General features: G+C 36.0%; 2 protein-coding genes and 1 pseudogene across 2 annotated transcripts; all 3 read right to left on the reverse strand.

The window, feature by feature from the left end:
* Positions 1 to 2,233: 2,233 nt before the first annotated feature.
* Positions 2,234 to 2,683, reverse strand: LOC149195002 (uncharacterized). The gene has a single exon (XM_089407865.1). It carries the CDS (start codon positions 2,681 to 2,683, stop codon positions 2,234 to 2,236), a length of 450 nt encoding a protein of 149 aa, XP_089263991.1.
* Positions 2,684 to 3,735: 1,052 nt separating this feature from the next.
* Positions 3,736 to 4,167, reverse strand: LOC149195003 (uncharacterized). The gene has a single exon (XM_089407866.1). It carries the CDS (start codon positions 4,165 to 4,167, stop codon positions 3,736 to 3,738), a length of 432 nt encoding a protein of 143 aa, XP_089263992.1.
* Positions 4,168 to 4,918: 751 nt separating this feature from the next.
* Positions 4,919 to 5,037, reverse strand: LOC149195004 (5S ribosomal RNA; annotated as a pseudogene).
* Positions 5,038 to 16,730: the final 11,693 nt, after the last annotated feature.

The raw sequence follows: 16,730 nt of genomic DNA on the forward strand, positions 1-16,730 counted from the left end.
GGCGAGATGAGTTTGTAGGCTTCTTTGATCGTGAAGGTTCCCTTCATTGAATGACCTGATCTCAGTATGTCTAGACCCATTCTGATAGCTATTTTCCTTGTCTTCATTTCTTTTATATACAACTCTCTTTGTTCTGTATCAATATTCCTATCCCATTCTTCCAGATTTTTCCAAGTTCTCCAAGACTCCTCTTGGCGTTCTTCATTCCAGAACTCGCTAACATATTTCAAACCTTCCTCTTTTGCCCTCTAGCATGTGTTTCTTAGTCCCTAAACATCATTCATTTTCTCCCTTTGTTGCCAAGCTTCTTCCTAGAATTTGGCTGAATTTCTGTTCCGAATTTCCCAGAAGGCATGCTTGGATATTATGTCTCTGTTTTGACTGGCCAGGTTCCATATTGTAGAGCCTCTTGGTGTTTCCTCAAGTCTTAAGATTTCTTCTGTTGTTGCTGGCATGTTATATTTTTTCATCCAGATTCTTTTCCATAGGTCTCCTCCTCCCATCATCCATCTCCACCAGAGCTTAGCCCCCATTACTTGGTTCAAAGTGTATGGATCTCTCAATCCCAATCCCCCTTCCTCTTTACTCTTAATCAGGCCCTTCCAGGATATCAAAGCCCATTTCTTTTGTTGCTTCAGTCCTCCCTAGAGGAATTTTTTGAAGATCTCCACCATTTTGGTGCATGCACCTTTGGGGGCCGCCGTTGCCAAAAGTTGGTAGATTGGGATTGCTTGTAAGACCGCTTTGACCAGTACTACTCTTCCTGCTATATTCAGGGTTCTGAAGGACCAGTTAGCCAATCTGTTAGTGAGTTTCTCAATGGTTTGTTGCCAATTCACCATCTTTAGAGGATTCAGGGCTAACAGGGTGCCAAGATATTTTGTGGGTAAGTCGCCTGAACGAAAACCCAATAATCTTGTCAAATATGTTTTGACATTCCCGGTAGTGTTGAGGAGAATGTGCATGATTTCTCCTTGTTGATTTGAGTACCAGATGCTTCCATGAAGAGGTCTAGGATCCCTTTTATTCTTTTTACTTCTCTGAGAGAAGCTGTGCAAAACAACATGATATCATCCACAAATTGTTGGTGTGTGATTGGTAGGTTATTACCCCATATCTGGAGCCCTTTGATTTTCCTTTCCCTCAATTCTTTTTTGATATATCTTCCCAGTCCTTCCGCCGCAATGATGAACAAGAAGGGGGATAGAGGGTCCCCCTGCCTCAGTCCTCTAGAGGCATTGAAGGTTGAAGTTGGCGTCCCATTCAGAAGAATGGAGAAATTCAGGGTGGAGATCATATCGGAGACCCAATCTATCCATCTATTGCAAAAATCGAAGGCCGCTAGTACCGATTTAAGGTATGCCCAATTCAGATGATCGTAAGCCTTAGAGAGATCCAATTTGATCATCATTCCAACTTCTTTTTTGGATTTCAAAGAATGCACTACTTCTTGTGATGCTACCAAGCCATCCAGAATTTGTTGACCTTCCACAAACCTAGTTTGTTCCGGAGAGATAATGCTAGAAAGGATTGGCTTAAGTCTTTTGGCCATAAGAGTTGCAATAATTTTATATATTACATTACAAAGAGCAATGGGTCTAAAACCTTGGGGATTTTCAGACTTAGCAGTTTTAGGAATAAGAGACAGGAGAGTCGAGTTTAGGCCTAGACATACCTTCTGGTTTCTTTGAGATTCTTCCACCACACCCAGAATGTCTTTCCCTAAGAATTTCCATCCCACTTGGTAGAATTCCACTGCGAAGCCATCTGGGCCAAGAGCTTTATTCTTGTTCATCCCTTTCACGATCTCTTCCACTTCCTCCAGTGTTGCTGCTCACATAAGAGCTAGGTTTTGGTCTCTGGTGATCATACTTGGTATCTCATTGCAGATTCTCCCAATAGCTTCTCTTCTATCCTCTTGGGGTTCCGTAAGGAGGTCTTTGAAGTGACTTACCAGAGTCTGTTCCATTTCCTCATGCTGAGTTAAGCGAAGTCCTTCTTCATTTTTTATGGAGAAGATTCTATTTCTTTGTCTCTGCTGAATCATGGCCTGATGGAAGAACTTCGTGTTCCTCTCCCCCTCTCTTAACCAATTCACTCTTGATTTTTGTTTCCAAAGAATCTCCTCCTGTTTCCTTCTTTCTTCAATTTGGCTTATCAAAACCCCTTCCTCTCTAGCAAGTTCCTCACTTCTGCCTACTGTTATGATTTCTTGCTGCAGTTTCCTCATTTTCTAGTCGAGAAGCTGCTGGTCCTTGAAGATGTTCCCAAATTCCTCCTTGTTCCATTTTTTTATTTTCTCTTTTAGTTCCTTTAATTTTAATTGGAAGGTCTGCATTCTGCTTCTTCCCCTTTGTTGGCTTTGTTTCCACCATTCTTCCACTTTCGTCATGAACTTTTGGTCTCTGAGCCAGAAGGCCTCAAACCTGAACGGACACTTCTTGGGGCTTGCTTTGATGTCAATTTCCAGTTTGATCGGCCAGTGGTCGGAACCCATTCCCGGAAGAATCATTGCTTCAATGAAGATATCCCGGTTTATTATCTGTTCTGATATTAGGAATCTGTCTAGCCTCGAGGCAATTTGGTGTGTGCCTCCTCTTCTGTTGTTCCATGTGTGAATCCCATTTATCGTTGGTATATCAACCAGTCTTTGTTCCATAATCATATCTCCGAAGGCTTCCATATCCGAGTCTGATCTTCTGAGGCCTCCTCTTTTTTCCTTTAGGGATGTGATCATGTTGAAGTCTCCTCCTACAATCCATGGAGTTTCTGGGAAGAGGCTTCGGATTTTTCCCAAGTTCTGAAGGAAGATCCTGCGCTCTCCCAGTATATGTGGACCATATACTCTGGTGAGAAGGACCCATTCCTGTGATCCAATATTCCTGAATTTTCCCGAAAGAATTCGAGGTACACTTACCCAATTTTCAAATTGAATCTCCTCTGGGTTCCAGAGAATTGCTAGGCCCCCTGCACTGCCTATGGCATCCTGACCTATTATCTCATAATGCGGCTTAAATTTGCTCATCATATCTTTCAATTTCTGTTCACTAATCTTTGTTTCTTGGACTATCATTATATTGGGCTTATCTCTCTTCAGTCTCTCTTTCAGATATCTCTGTTTCCCCCTACTGTTCAGCCCTCTAATATTCCATGTTGTAATTATCATTTTAACAGTTTGAGGGGTTGTTGGAATACCTCTGACAGAGGTATGACTCTTCCTGAGTTTACCAACATTTCTCCAACCATTTGGATGGTCTCGCTCATAGGTCTTCTTCCTTGTTTTCTTCCGCCCTTCCCTGCATTACCCGTATCTGTGCTTTGTCCTCCTTGCGATCCTAACTATTCTGGTTGATTTATTATGACTGCCCCTCTTTTCTCCTTATATCTTTGGAACATGTCTTTGTATAATTTCTTTTGATCTTCTGGAATGAATCTTTCATCCAGATGCCTCCACTCATGTAGAAGTCTCTTCATGACTTGTTCCTCTTCACTTCCTTTGTCCTTCTGGGGGTCTATCTCCATTTGGGTCTGGTCTTGAGGGTTTTTTGTTCTCTCCCCTTCCTTCTCAAGTTCCATACTTGTTTGCATTTTATTTTTCCCCTTGTCTACCTTTATAGGTTCTACTGTTTCTTCATCACTATCTTCACCTTCCTCTTCCATTTCCTCTTCTTGTAATACCCCGAACTTGTTCTGATTTTCCTGAGTTAATTCCTTGGAAGGTGGTTTCTGATTAATCTATCCTTTTTGAGGTTTTCTTTGATGAGGCACTTCTGTGAAACCTTCATCATCCTCCCTGCTTACCGCTTCCTCCTTCCTCGCTTCTTCCTCCTTCCTAAGATCTGTTGATGCTCTAGTTGCATTCAAAGGGCATGATTTGAAGAGATGACCGTATTCATGGCATCTTCTGCAGCGGAATGGAATATGCTCATAGTCCACTGGTTGTTGCCACACCTCATCATGGTATTCCACTTCAATATAGTCTGGAAGCGGTTCTGTGATATTCATGTACATGCAGATCCTGGCGTAGGATGTATATCTTCCCCTCCTGGTGGTCTCGGCCACTTTGACAAATGTCCCGATTGAGTTCCCGATACCCTCCAGAATCTTTGGATCCCAGAACTTGATTGGGAGTCCAAACAGCCTGACCCATATTGGTGCCGCTAACATTTTCTCTTTGTCTGGGTTGTAGCATTCTTCCTAGTGCCTCATAAAGAGACCTGCGTTGTTAAAGAAGTAGGGTCCCTCCTCAAAAACCCTCTCCTTATCTTCCAGATTGGCAAAAATGACCGTGAAGAAGCCCTTTGCACCTAATTTTAGGTCAATATATCCCTTGGGCTTCCATCTCTGTTGTATCCATTTGGCCAGTTATTTTTCAGAGGGCCATGTCCCCACGAACTTACAGATCAAAGCATGATCTTTCATATATTATTTGTATTCTTCGAGTTTGTTGTTTGGTATTACGAACCTGGGTTTTTTCATTGCTCTGGGTAGGCATCTGTTTCCCAACCCCACTTGCCATCGAGCCCCCATGATCGGTGCGTCCTTACCTCATTTCCTTGTGCTTCCATTCACTCCATTCCTGCTTGACTCGCCTGCTACTACATTTTTATAGGAGGGGATCTCTCCCCCCCCCCAACCGAAAGTTGTCATTTCTTTGTCAAGCTGCCTATATTATGTCCACCTTCCTCTAAGTGACCCGGAACTCTCCCTTGTCTTGATTTGGTGCAAGTTGCTGCAGGCTATCCATGCACCCTGTCTAGGGCTCAAGTCTGCCTGAGGCAAACCGTGCCGAAACCCTAACCCTAAATGCTTACCTTCATCACTCTCCCCTGTCCGCTCCCACTCCCCTTTGTGTTTGTGGAATTGTTATTGGATGAAGGATTTGTTATTGGATTTTCCATTCCTCTTAAAAGGGGAGAGGGTGCAATACTAGGACTTCCCGGGAGGTCACCCATCCCAATACTACTCTAGCCCATGCGCGCTTAACTGCGGAGCTATGATGGGATCCAGTGCATTAATGTTGGTATGATCACACCCATGTATATACTTATTATTATTATTATTATATATAACACATTAATTTAGGCTTTACCGCCCATGACATTTTCTTCTTAAGGGTTAAAATATTTATATCCATTATGGGAGGGAGGCTGTTGATGAGAGTCAAGTTTACTGGAATGAGACCTTTTGGATATACATTCTTGTGTTTCTTTGAAACTAACTTGAATGCTTCCTAATCCTCATTAGTTTGAGAATATGATACAAGATTACAAGGAAGGTGAGATGTTGGAGTATTTGGACAATTTTTTCAAAGTGCCCATACTCATGGAAAAGTTTGTATTTAAAAAGAATCTTCTCATAATCCAAGGCCTAGGGATGAGATTGGCCCTCTAAGTCAAGTTTAAACTGTTAGAAATATTTTGGAATTTAATTTTCGCAGAGGGGCAGAGAGATATGATTCTCGTGAAGCTACATTCGCGTAGCTAGCTTCACGCGTCGCTGAACTAATTTCGTGCAGATACCTTCGCGCAGCGGGAAGCTATTTCATAGACTTTGATTTCGCGCATGGCCGACCTATTTCAGAGACTTAATGTATAATATTCACTCACGTCAAAAATAACAAAGTAGGTTTGGAGCAACACACTAAAACTTAGTATTGAGTTCTTAAACATGAAAATACATTTACATGAGACTCTTGCTCATTTACTAAGTAAAAATTTTATAGCGATTTACACTTACATGGAATACCATACAGTAAAAACATAGTAATTGTTGTTTCATGTGCCCACCAACCCACCAAAATTTTCTCCACCATTTTCTCCCTAGAGACTTCACTCTCTTTTTTTTTCTAACTCTCTTACTCTCTAACCTATTACAAAATGACTTTTACATTCATATTTAACTCAACATATGATTTTACATTTAATTCATGACAGAGCAAAGTAATTAATATGATGTTGTTGTTGAGTGTAATCAGAATCGCGCAGGTGTTTGTGGAGTGTGGGCAATAGTCACTGAATGAATGCTTTCTCATATCTATTTACCAAAGTACATTAGATACTTTAAATTCCTTGTTGTGCTTCAGAATGGTTTGTGCCTCGCTTCAGTCCTTTTATCTCCAAATAGAGACGCAACCTACACAATTACGTCTCACAAGTATGGCTGCTGTGAGGCTGTTTATTGCGGTGGTTGGGAATATTATTTCCAACACTCTCCCTTAATCACAATTGCAGCCATTGACAATTCTCAAAAAGTTTCTGAGAAAAACGAAACTTTCACATGCCAATGGCTTTGTGAAGATGTTAGCAAATTGTTCCTATGACCTACACTGCTGCAACACAATTTCATCACTGCTAATCAACTCTCTAATAAAATGATTTTTAGCATCAATATGCTTGGTCCTCTTGTGGAAGACAGAATTATTTTACAATGCAATTGAGGTGTTGTCGCAAAACATAGTTGACGCTCCCTCTTGGTCATGATGAAGATCCCTAAACATCCTTCTCATCCAAACTCGTTGACAAGCTACTTGTGTTGCTGCGACATATTCAGCTTTTGCCGTTAACACTGACATTATTGGCTGCTTCTTGGAGGCCCGCGAAATGGCTCTGGAACCCAAATGAAAAGCATATCCTGACGTGATCTTTTTGTATATGGTTATTTAATTTTTTTTTTTTGTTTTGGTAGATATTAGCTAATTTTTTATTTTTGTTTTTGTTTTTAAGAAAATGACATAGTTACACTTGTTCCTCATACCAGATTGTAGAATGATCCTCTCAGCTCAATAGACCCAAAAAATAGAAAAAATGAATAATCTTCTAAAATTGTATTAAAAAATATCTTTACATATTGAATCTTATAAACGAGAGTCTCAAAAACAATTACACTAGAGTTTTCCCATCAATTTTGTTCTTGCAAGCGGCCATATTTGGATACCAACCTCTACTACGTGAACTTTGTGGTAGGAGCATAAACCTCTATATTCATTACAGAGATTGTAATCCTGCCAAGCGTACAGTTTAAAATAAATCAATAAAGGAATGCAGAAAACTAGCATTTGAACGCTTAAAGAACCAAATCGTAGGAAGAAAGTAATGACACAGATTCCCTTACTAAATGAAATTACCACAGTAAATCACAGTAATATTTCCACTATTAAATTTTAACAAATGCCCTTCCACTAAAGACGGTAGTGTAGTAAGGTTTGATGCCAAAATGCAGAGTTCCAGCTCACCACCACAGCTGAATCACAATGAACTGGTGGGTTAGTTACCCTAACCCTCTCATGAAGTAATCACTATTTCCCATTAACAAGACTCAATCCCAATCGTCCAATTGACAGATTGTGAAAGTGCCATGACGAAGGCAAAGAATGAAACCAAGTGTCACATTCACATGACCAACCATTGAGTTAGCATACATCTTGTTAGGGTCGTGTTTTAAAAAATATATATGCAAATGGTACAATGCCAACTATGGTAGGAAAGTGACATCATGTATCAAGCTTATAATATTACATGAACATTACGTGTAGGAGATTTTATCACTCAACTTCTAGGACTTCACCGTAGGAAATCAGATATAGATATTTATAATGTTGTGCTAGTCGAGCGGTCAAACAATTAAAAGCTGATTCCGTCTAAGATGTGCTTAGGTTGATATATAAAAGGATCACTTCATTGGAAGTACCACATATATAGGTAGAGGTTAAAAAAAAATTGCAATGTTCATATGAGCATCATAGAAGGTTAGGATACAAGCCTAAGAGGAAAAGGATGTCATAAAAGAACTTGGTTAAAAAATGGAAAGAATATAAAGCGTTTGATTTTATAATTATAAGATGTATTAGAAATGATGATGACACACCATGGTAAAAATAAAATTGAGAAATAATTTTTTTTAATGTATACTAAATTTCTACTTATCATTCTATACTGATTTAATTAGGTAATTTTAGTAAAATTTACAAGAATGAATGAAGGCGATAATTTAAAAACGACTTGAAAAAGAAAAAAAAAAACTAAACACATTTTTTTCAACAGTGGAGGGGGAGATGTTACGTTGGTATTAGACTAGGTTTATAAGCTCGACTAGAATTAAAATCAACACTAAATGTTTCTTACGAGATAATGAACCAAGTAAATTTACGTGTTACACAGGAAAGAGAAGCAAAACAATGTTTCCATGAGTAAATAGGTATAAATTTTATTAAGTAAATTAAGCTTGTAAAATAATAATTGAATTTTTGTTGGGTACTTTATCTACAAGAATTGGTTTGTTAGGCATTTAGGACAGAAAAGAACTATTTGGAAAACTTATTTAATAATACATGCTAACTAGTAAATCACATCTCATGATTGTTGAATAGTGAGCAGAGAAAGAAGTTCATAATATATAGAAATCTTAATATACTTACATAGACATGTCTCTCGATGTATATGTGTGTAATTTTGTAAAGTAACATTTCCTATCTTATTCTGTTAAGAAATCATAAAGAGTGGATATATATGTTTAAGTTATAAGATCGGTGTTTTCATATGAAATTATCGTGGAAAGTTTAGAATTATATGCATAATAGATTCATGTTAATAATTGGGAGAGTTTCTTTTTTAGTTGCCCAAAAAATATTTTGATACAACAACTACAAGTTTTATATTTATAAATATGTCTTCTATTTGAGATCTCGTACATATTTTTGAGGAAGGAGATAGATTCCATAAAAAATAAAGAATAAAAAAATGTAAAAGCTATTATTGATTCCAAAGCAACCAATATTTAACTATTATTCTAATACACTTTAGAAGTAATTACTTGATTAGTACAAGACTACCTTTGCAAGTACCTTGGTCATAAAGTCCTCATGCACTAGATATTAACGGAGGATATTGGAAAGAGAAAGAATTAAGGAAATATTTGATGATAAAATAAAATTTCAATCTATAATAGAAGAATAACTATGTACCTGCATGAGAAATAAGCTGAAAAGGGATCGCATAAACCAAAATATATGGTGTAATGGATTACTGGAAGAGGCCATGTGGGCTTACTCATTGATAAATTTTAATAAATATGTGAGGAGATATATATATATATATATATATATATATATATATATATATATATATATATATATATATATATATATATATATATATATATATATAGATATATTTTGTGTCTCTCTGTGAGTCAATTGTAATTATATTGGCTTGTTGATAGTAATTGTTAGGATCTTTTCTACAAAATTAAACACTAGCAAGTGATATGATGGATATCGATGGTATTAATTGTATATGTTATACAGAATACATATTGGTGTACTTGTGAGATAACAATTAGATAAAAAATTCTAGATATATACAATATAACTCAGGTATAAATATGTCCAATACAGTATTATCTAGTTGGCATGAGTAAGTTTGGATTTCATCAATGATTAAAACTTGTAAACGAATTAATGCAAATTCTTCACTTAAAGGTCTCCTCATAAAGGGAGACACGAAAACTTGTTATAACAATAGAATGGTTGGTATGAACAATTAGCATGGAGGGATGTATGGAATTTAATGCTATTTGACAATGTTTCAAAATTGTAATGCTTCTTCTCTGTGGTGAGAGTTGGATGTTCAAAAAAGATTTTTTATTTTATTTCCATGAGAAAAGGAATTTCCACGATTGATCATTCAATAATTGGAAATTTAGTGTATATGAATTTAATGATGGGGACTTTTCCCAAACAAGTTACACTAGAATGAGCTAAGAGTTGGGGTAAAAGGCATGGCTAATAATATTTAAGGAAGAAAAAATGATAATACAAGTAGTTGAAAATTATAGTAGAATTGTTGATTAATTTTTTTGTAAACCATTGAAATTTTGGTAAGTTGTGACAAAATATAATAATATCTTGTAATTGAAAGGATATTAGTCATGGAAATATCATAGTGAGTAGTGTATTTGAGACTTTTAAGTTGAAAGTGACGTGATAATAGTATTTTCGTTATTTCAAGACGCCAAATAAGAATAGAACTAGTTCAGAATAGTGGTACTAATTTTCACGAAGATATCAAATTTACCAAAAATTTAGTAATTGTAAATTAACCAAAATTAGAGTTAATATTAAAAATATGAAGAATTACAATAAAATAAGTGTAATAGACCATAAAATATAGAAAAAAAAAGTCTAAATAACTCTTGAATTTCCCATACATAATAGATGCATAGGGCATCAAAATTTCGTGAGTTATAGACTTGTATCATAGAATCATTTTATGGTTTTATAATTGTTTCGTTTTATACCCACTTCACAAAAAAAAAGAGTTGAGTTTTCTTGAAATAAAAAATGACAAGAAAATCTAATTGGTTTAAATGATTTCTAAATAGAACTTTGATATCAAAAGATTTCATCTCCATTGATATAGCATGAAGAACAAGAAGGATGCATGATACATTCCCTAGAGGAGACCAATAAACTTGGAAGAATATAATGGTCGAATGTTGTGTCCCTCACTATGGGTGGCGGGGGGGCGGGGCGGGGCAGTGGGGGTTAACATGACTTCTTCCAATTGTTGTTTCTTAAAAAAAAAAACCTTTGAGAAGATTCCATAACAAGATGAACGATAAGATAGGCATGTGAAAAAATATGAAATAATGAGATTTTAGGTGCATACAATCTTGAATGTACATGCATAAGCACTCGACAGATTCTATTGTATTAACATGGGTTACAATATTAATAGTGGATTATGGTAAAAATGTGACTAGGCATAGGTGGACAACTACCTGGGGAGCCAATGAAATTTTGGTATGAACCTTAAAAAATATCAAGATTCTGAAAATGAGTGTATTTATGGGAAATCAACATAAATAACACCTATGCCTAGTTTATCCATGTTGTACCTATGCCTAGTTTATCCATGTTGTACCACCATGTTCAATACAAGAAGTAACAATGTGCTACTAGTCAATAGTTCTCCAGTTCAATCTTTTATTTTTTAAATGCTAGCTATGACTCTTTGATAGTAGCCACATTTTAGATATTGTTGAAGGGTTGATTAGATGCATAATGTGAGTATGTGCTTTCAATATTATAGGAGTAAATGATTATGTTTAGGATATTTGTACTAACATGATGTGTGCTAACACGATCGATGTGGAAAGAAATACAAGGGGAGGGACACCCTAGTTGTTGCATAGAAAAAAGTGTGTGTAATCCATAGACACATTAACTAAAAATTTGCAATGTAGAGAAGGATATAAACTCTACGAAAAGAGTTAGTGAGGAATTTATAAGTGAGGTGTTTGCGGGGAGGAAACAAGAAGAAAAATTTATGTTGCATGATTTGTTCCTTGCAATTTTTGTTGTTGTCCTTTTTCATCTTGAGCATCACCATGTAGTTCTTTGTTTTTCCCTTGTTTTTTTATGATGTCATTTATTGTATCTGTATTTTTTGTTGTTGTTGTTACAGTTTGATGGGTGTTATGAAGGAAAAGTAGGAAAACAAACTTGATAGAAGAGTTAAATAAGAAATCCCAACCCAAGATGCAAAACCTTGGTCAAACATTATGCATGAAATAAATGACGAAATGTGAACAGAGGAAAATAATAAAATAACTAAAGTACCCATCATTTGTCCCTCTTGAAAAAAAAATAAGAAAAGTGGGGGTGACATAACAATCATGAAAATGACATAAAAAGGAAGTTGCCTTAAACATTCAAAATGCATGGTTAATGTATATTTACTATTGCGAGATTATGATAAAAGCATAATGATGTTGTAAGATCTGACAAACCATTGACATAATAGCCATGAAAATGACATAAAAACAAAGTTTTCTAAAACTTTATAATGCATGGCTATTGTATTTTTTATATTGTGAGATCATGATAAAAACATAATTTTTATATGGAAGACTCACTTTTGCGAACAAAAATGAACTCCCTAGATCTAGTGGTATTATCTAGAACAACAAAGGACAAAAGATCAATGTTTTTCTTAGAAGAATTACACTATGAATAGAGCCCTACCTAGAATTTGTAGCAAGTCCTTCTCTTCTCTTCATTTGTACGCTACAATCTTAGCTCCACATGATATAAATAGAACCTACAACAATGTTGGGTCCCTATAATACTAGTGATTACCCCATTACTATTGTAGTTGCATCCATTATTATTATTGTTGTGCCCCTATTATCCCCATATTGTTATTACTGTGCCCCATAGAATCCCTCTATTGTTATTTTTGTGGCTTTATATTATTATTCTTAGGTCGGTTGGGTTATATCGTGACTCCTTAGACTCCTATATATAGAAAGGAGGTTTTGTCATTTGAATCATCCAATAATTGTTCATTTATGTAATGTAAAGGAGGTTTCCCCCTTGAAGAGGCTGAATTCTAAGGCGTTGATCTATCTTTTCTAACTTTTCTTGAGCTGGTTTCATAACATTTGGTTTCGGAGCCTTGGATTCTAGGGTTTCGTTGCTCCAAATATGTCATCGTGGCATTTTCGCTATAACTTTTTTTCTGCGACGTCTCAAAAGCTAAAAAAAAACCATTTGAACAGACATCGCGCTAAACCTCGGGTCCAAATTTCCGAGCTTTTCACACTATATTTACGGAGATATGATCTGAGGAAGTTGGTCTTTTTGCAGATTCCTAAATTACATTCCAAACAGGTGACCTGGGGAAAATCGTCATAACTTTCTCTCTAAGGATGGGATTCAAATTTAGTAAGAAGTTATAGAAAGGAGACAGACCGTAGATTCTTGTAGATATTTTTTAGAGCCAAAGGTCGAAACAGTGACTTGTGGCACATCGTACAATTTCTTCCTTGGAGAATCCAATTTGGGTCAGACTCATGGCATTGGAAAGAGGACACAGAGGGCTACTACAGGTCGCAATTTAAGAACTGTATGATCAAAAAGTACAGAGATACATCATAGGCAATATCGAGCTCCTACAAAGTGAGAAAAGGTGTGTAGATTTTTTTAAATTTTTTCTTAAGCTTGGTTTGAAAATTTATTTTGAAGGAATTCAAAGGGCATAGTAGAGCATTATTATTGGTAAATGATGCCCTAAGGAAAGAAAATGCAAACACCTAGTAAGCAACCTGAAAGCTCTAGCATGACTCATGAAGAAGAGGAAGAAATGCTACATGATATATCAAAATTACAAGAACCAGTGCAACAAATGTCACTCTCACAAAAGCTAACAGAAGCTAAGATAAATGGTGTGGAAGCTAAGATGAATTGCATGGAAGATAAGATGGACAACTTGAAGATAGATTTGAACACAAGTTTGAAGAAAGGTATGGCAAATTTGAGGATAGATTTGACAAATTTTCTACAAGAAATACTTACTAAAGGTGAAAAGGTAGTAAAGAAAACTCATGATGCGAACAAAATAAATGTTAATCATGATTTCTTACACTCTAATGTGGGATCGAAGACCCACCATATTCCAAAAATCAATATGAGGAAGTTTGATGGCAACGATCCCGCAACATGGATATTACAGATGGAGCAATTTTTCGATCTCAATAATGTGCAAAACACACAAAAGGTATGTATTGCAACTTTATATTTGGAACCAAATCAGTTTGTATGGTATCAATGGCTTTGCTCTCGTAAACGAACTATCAGTTGGGTAATTTTTACGGAAGAATTGATAGCACATTATGAGGATACAAAAAACAACACCTTTTTTAGCCAATTGATAAGTCTCAAACAAAAGGGTTCAATAATGGAGCACATTGAGGAGTTCCAAAAATTGAACATAAGGGTAAAAAATATTCTAGAGGAGCATAGGATTGATGTGTTCATAGGGAATTTAAAGGATAATATCCAACATGATGTTCGCCTTTGGGAACCTTATTCATTAGAGAAGGCATTCAGGTTAGCATGAAAAATGGAAAGCAAAATTATGGAAACCAAGAAGCATACCACTCACAACTATAAAGACGGAAGTGTTGTTTCCCCTAGTATTCCACAACCTATAAGGTTGACACCGCAACAATTGGAAGAAAAAAGAGAAAAAGGGCTTTGTTACAGTTGTGATAGCAAATACACTAAAGGTCATAAGTGTGCTGAAAAGAAATTATTCTACATAGATTGCGAAGAGGAGGAAGAAAAGGAGCAAGAAAGGTCAAAATAAGAGGATACACTCCAGTAACAAAGCCTAGATAAAGAAGAAATGAATCCAACCATATCTTGTAATACATTGGTGGGAATTACCACTCCTCAAACCATCAAGATAGAAGGACAAATCAAGAAGAAAAAGGTAATATTGTTGATTGATTCAGGAAGTACCCACAACTTTATTCATTGTAAGGTAGCAAAAGAATTGAATTGCTTCTTATATCTAGCACCAGAGTGTCAATTGATGGTTGCAAATGGAGGAACAATAAATTGCTCTAGAAAGTGCCATAATATCAAGCTATCGATGGGAGAATATGTATTAACTATCCCAATGCTTTCCATTCCAATGGGAGGTGTTGATGTTGTATTAGGAGTCCAATGGCTACAATCCTTGGGTACAATAGCTTTAAATTTTCAAGAAATTTTCATGAAATTTTCCGTGGAAGGAAAGGAAGTTGAATTAAGGGGTATTCCAAGGAAGCCATGAAAGATAATTAGCTCTAATGGTATGACAAAGCTTCTAAGAAAGGAACAAAGGTGTGTAATTGAACAATTATGTTCGCTAGATGTTTCCACATTGCAATCATCTATTTCTCCAGATCTCGAAAAAAGTCTTGGACAACCATTCCAAGGTATTTGAGACTCCCAAATGTCTCCCACCTATTTGTGATCATGATCATGCTGTTCATTTGATTCCAGGAAGTGTTCCTCCAAACATCAGGCCGTACAGATATCCCTATGCCCAAAAGAGTGAAATTGAATGTATGGTTGCAGAAGTGCTAGAGGCTGGTATAATTCAACCAAGTCAAAGTTCTTTCTCTGCTCCAGTAGTATTAGTGCACAAGAAGGATGGATCATGGCACATGTGTCTGGATTATACGGAGCTCAACAAGGTCACTATTAAAGATAAGTTTCCCATTCTCGTCATTGATGAATTACTAGATGAACTGCATGGATCAGTTTACTTCACCAAGTTGGATCTTCATTCAGGTCATCAAATTAGAATGAAGACTGAAGACATTCCAAAAACAGCATTTAGAACTCATGAGGGTCATTATGAATTTTTGGTCATGCCTTTTGGCCTTACCAATGCACCTTCAACATTTCAAGGTTTGATTAATTCCATTTTCAAACCATTCCTTAGAAAATTTGTGTTAGTATTTTTTGATGATATACTAATCTACAGCAAGTCTTGGAAGGATCATGTTGAAAATGTTGACAGGGTGCTACAAATATTGGAGGAGAAACAATTATATGCAAAAAGATCCAAATGTTTCTTTGGAGTACAAGAGGTGGAATATCTAGGTCATATTGTATCTCATGAAGGAGTTAAGGTAGACCCTAGAAGAATTAAAGCCATTAAGGAATGGAAAATCCCCACATCCATAAAGCATCTGCGAGGATTTCTCAGGTTGACAGGGTATTATCGCAAGTTTGTTAAAAATTATGGGAGAGTAGCAGCACCTCTAACAAAATTATTGAAGAAAGATGAATTTTCATGTACTCCAGAAGCAACAAAGGCCTTTAAACATCTTAAAGAGGCAATGTGCCAAGCACCGGTCTTAGCTACACCGGGTTTCACTAAAACCTTTATTGTGGAATGTGATGCTTCAGGAAATGGAATTGGTACTGTTTTAATGCAAGATGAAAGACCCATTGTTTTGAAAGTTGTCCAATCAAGGGAAAGTTTTTACACAAAGCTATTTATGAGAAGGAAATGTTGGCAATACTCCATGCACTTAAGAAATGGCGATCCTACCTAATGGGAAGACACTTCAAGGTAAAAATGGATCATGATAGCCTTAAATAATTTTTAGAACAAAGATTATCCTCTAAATAGCAACAAAAGTGGGTCACAAAGATGTTGGGTTATGACTTTGAAATCATCTACAAAAAGGGGAAGCAAAATGTGGTGGCAGTTGCACTCTCAAGAAAGGATGAAGATGTGGAAGCATTGTTGTGTGCCATTTGTATTATCCAACCCAAGGATAATTTTTGGGGCGAATGTTCGTCCTTTGGCGAAATTAAGGGGTTTTAAATTTTTAGTGGGCGAATATTTTGTATCATAGTACATTTTTACAAATCACCTCAAATAGCCCACCTTATTTTAAGGGAGAGGGTAAAAAAGGTAAATTTAGCCCTTGTTATTAGGACTTACAACCTTCCATTCGCCCATTTTCAAGAATAGGTTTTATTTAAGTGCATCCATTCGCCCATTTTCAAGAATAGGTTTTATTTAAGTGAATCCTATGGGCCAAATACCATATTTATAAAAGAGGTAGGTAAATTAATAAAAATATAAATAAATGAGAGGTATGGTAAATAAATATAACATTTTTTATATTTACTCCATAAGTCACCTTATATATATGTAAGGGTGTAAAAGAATAAAAATATAAGTAAAATGGAGGTATGGTAAATAAATAAAACGTATTTTTATACTTACTCAAAAGGTATGGTAAATAAATAAAAATATAAATAAACTAGACGTATCATAAATAAATAAAACCTCTTTTTATATTTAGTCCATAACCCTCGTTCTATTTATGAAGGCTCAAGAAAGAGGTTTTATTTAAGTGAATCCTATGGGCCAAAT

This window comes from Pinus tabuliformis, chromosome 2_2, assembly GCF_031772625.1.
Source record: "Pinus tabuliformis cultivar Carrire ecotype Pingquan chromosome 2_2, CPIR1, whole genome shotgun sequence".
Taxonomy (NCBI): Eukaryota; Viridiplantae; Streptophyta; class Pinopsida; order Pinales; family Pinaceae; genus Pinus; species Pinus tabuliformis.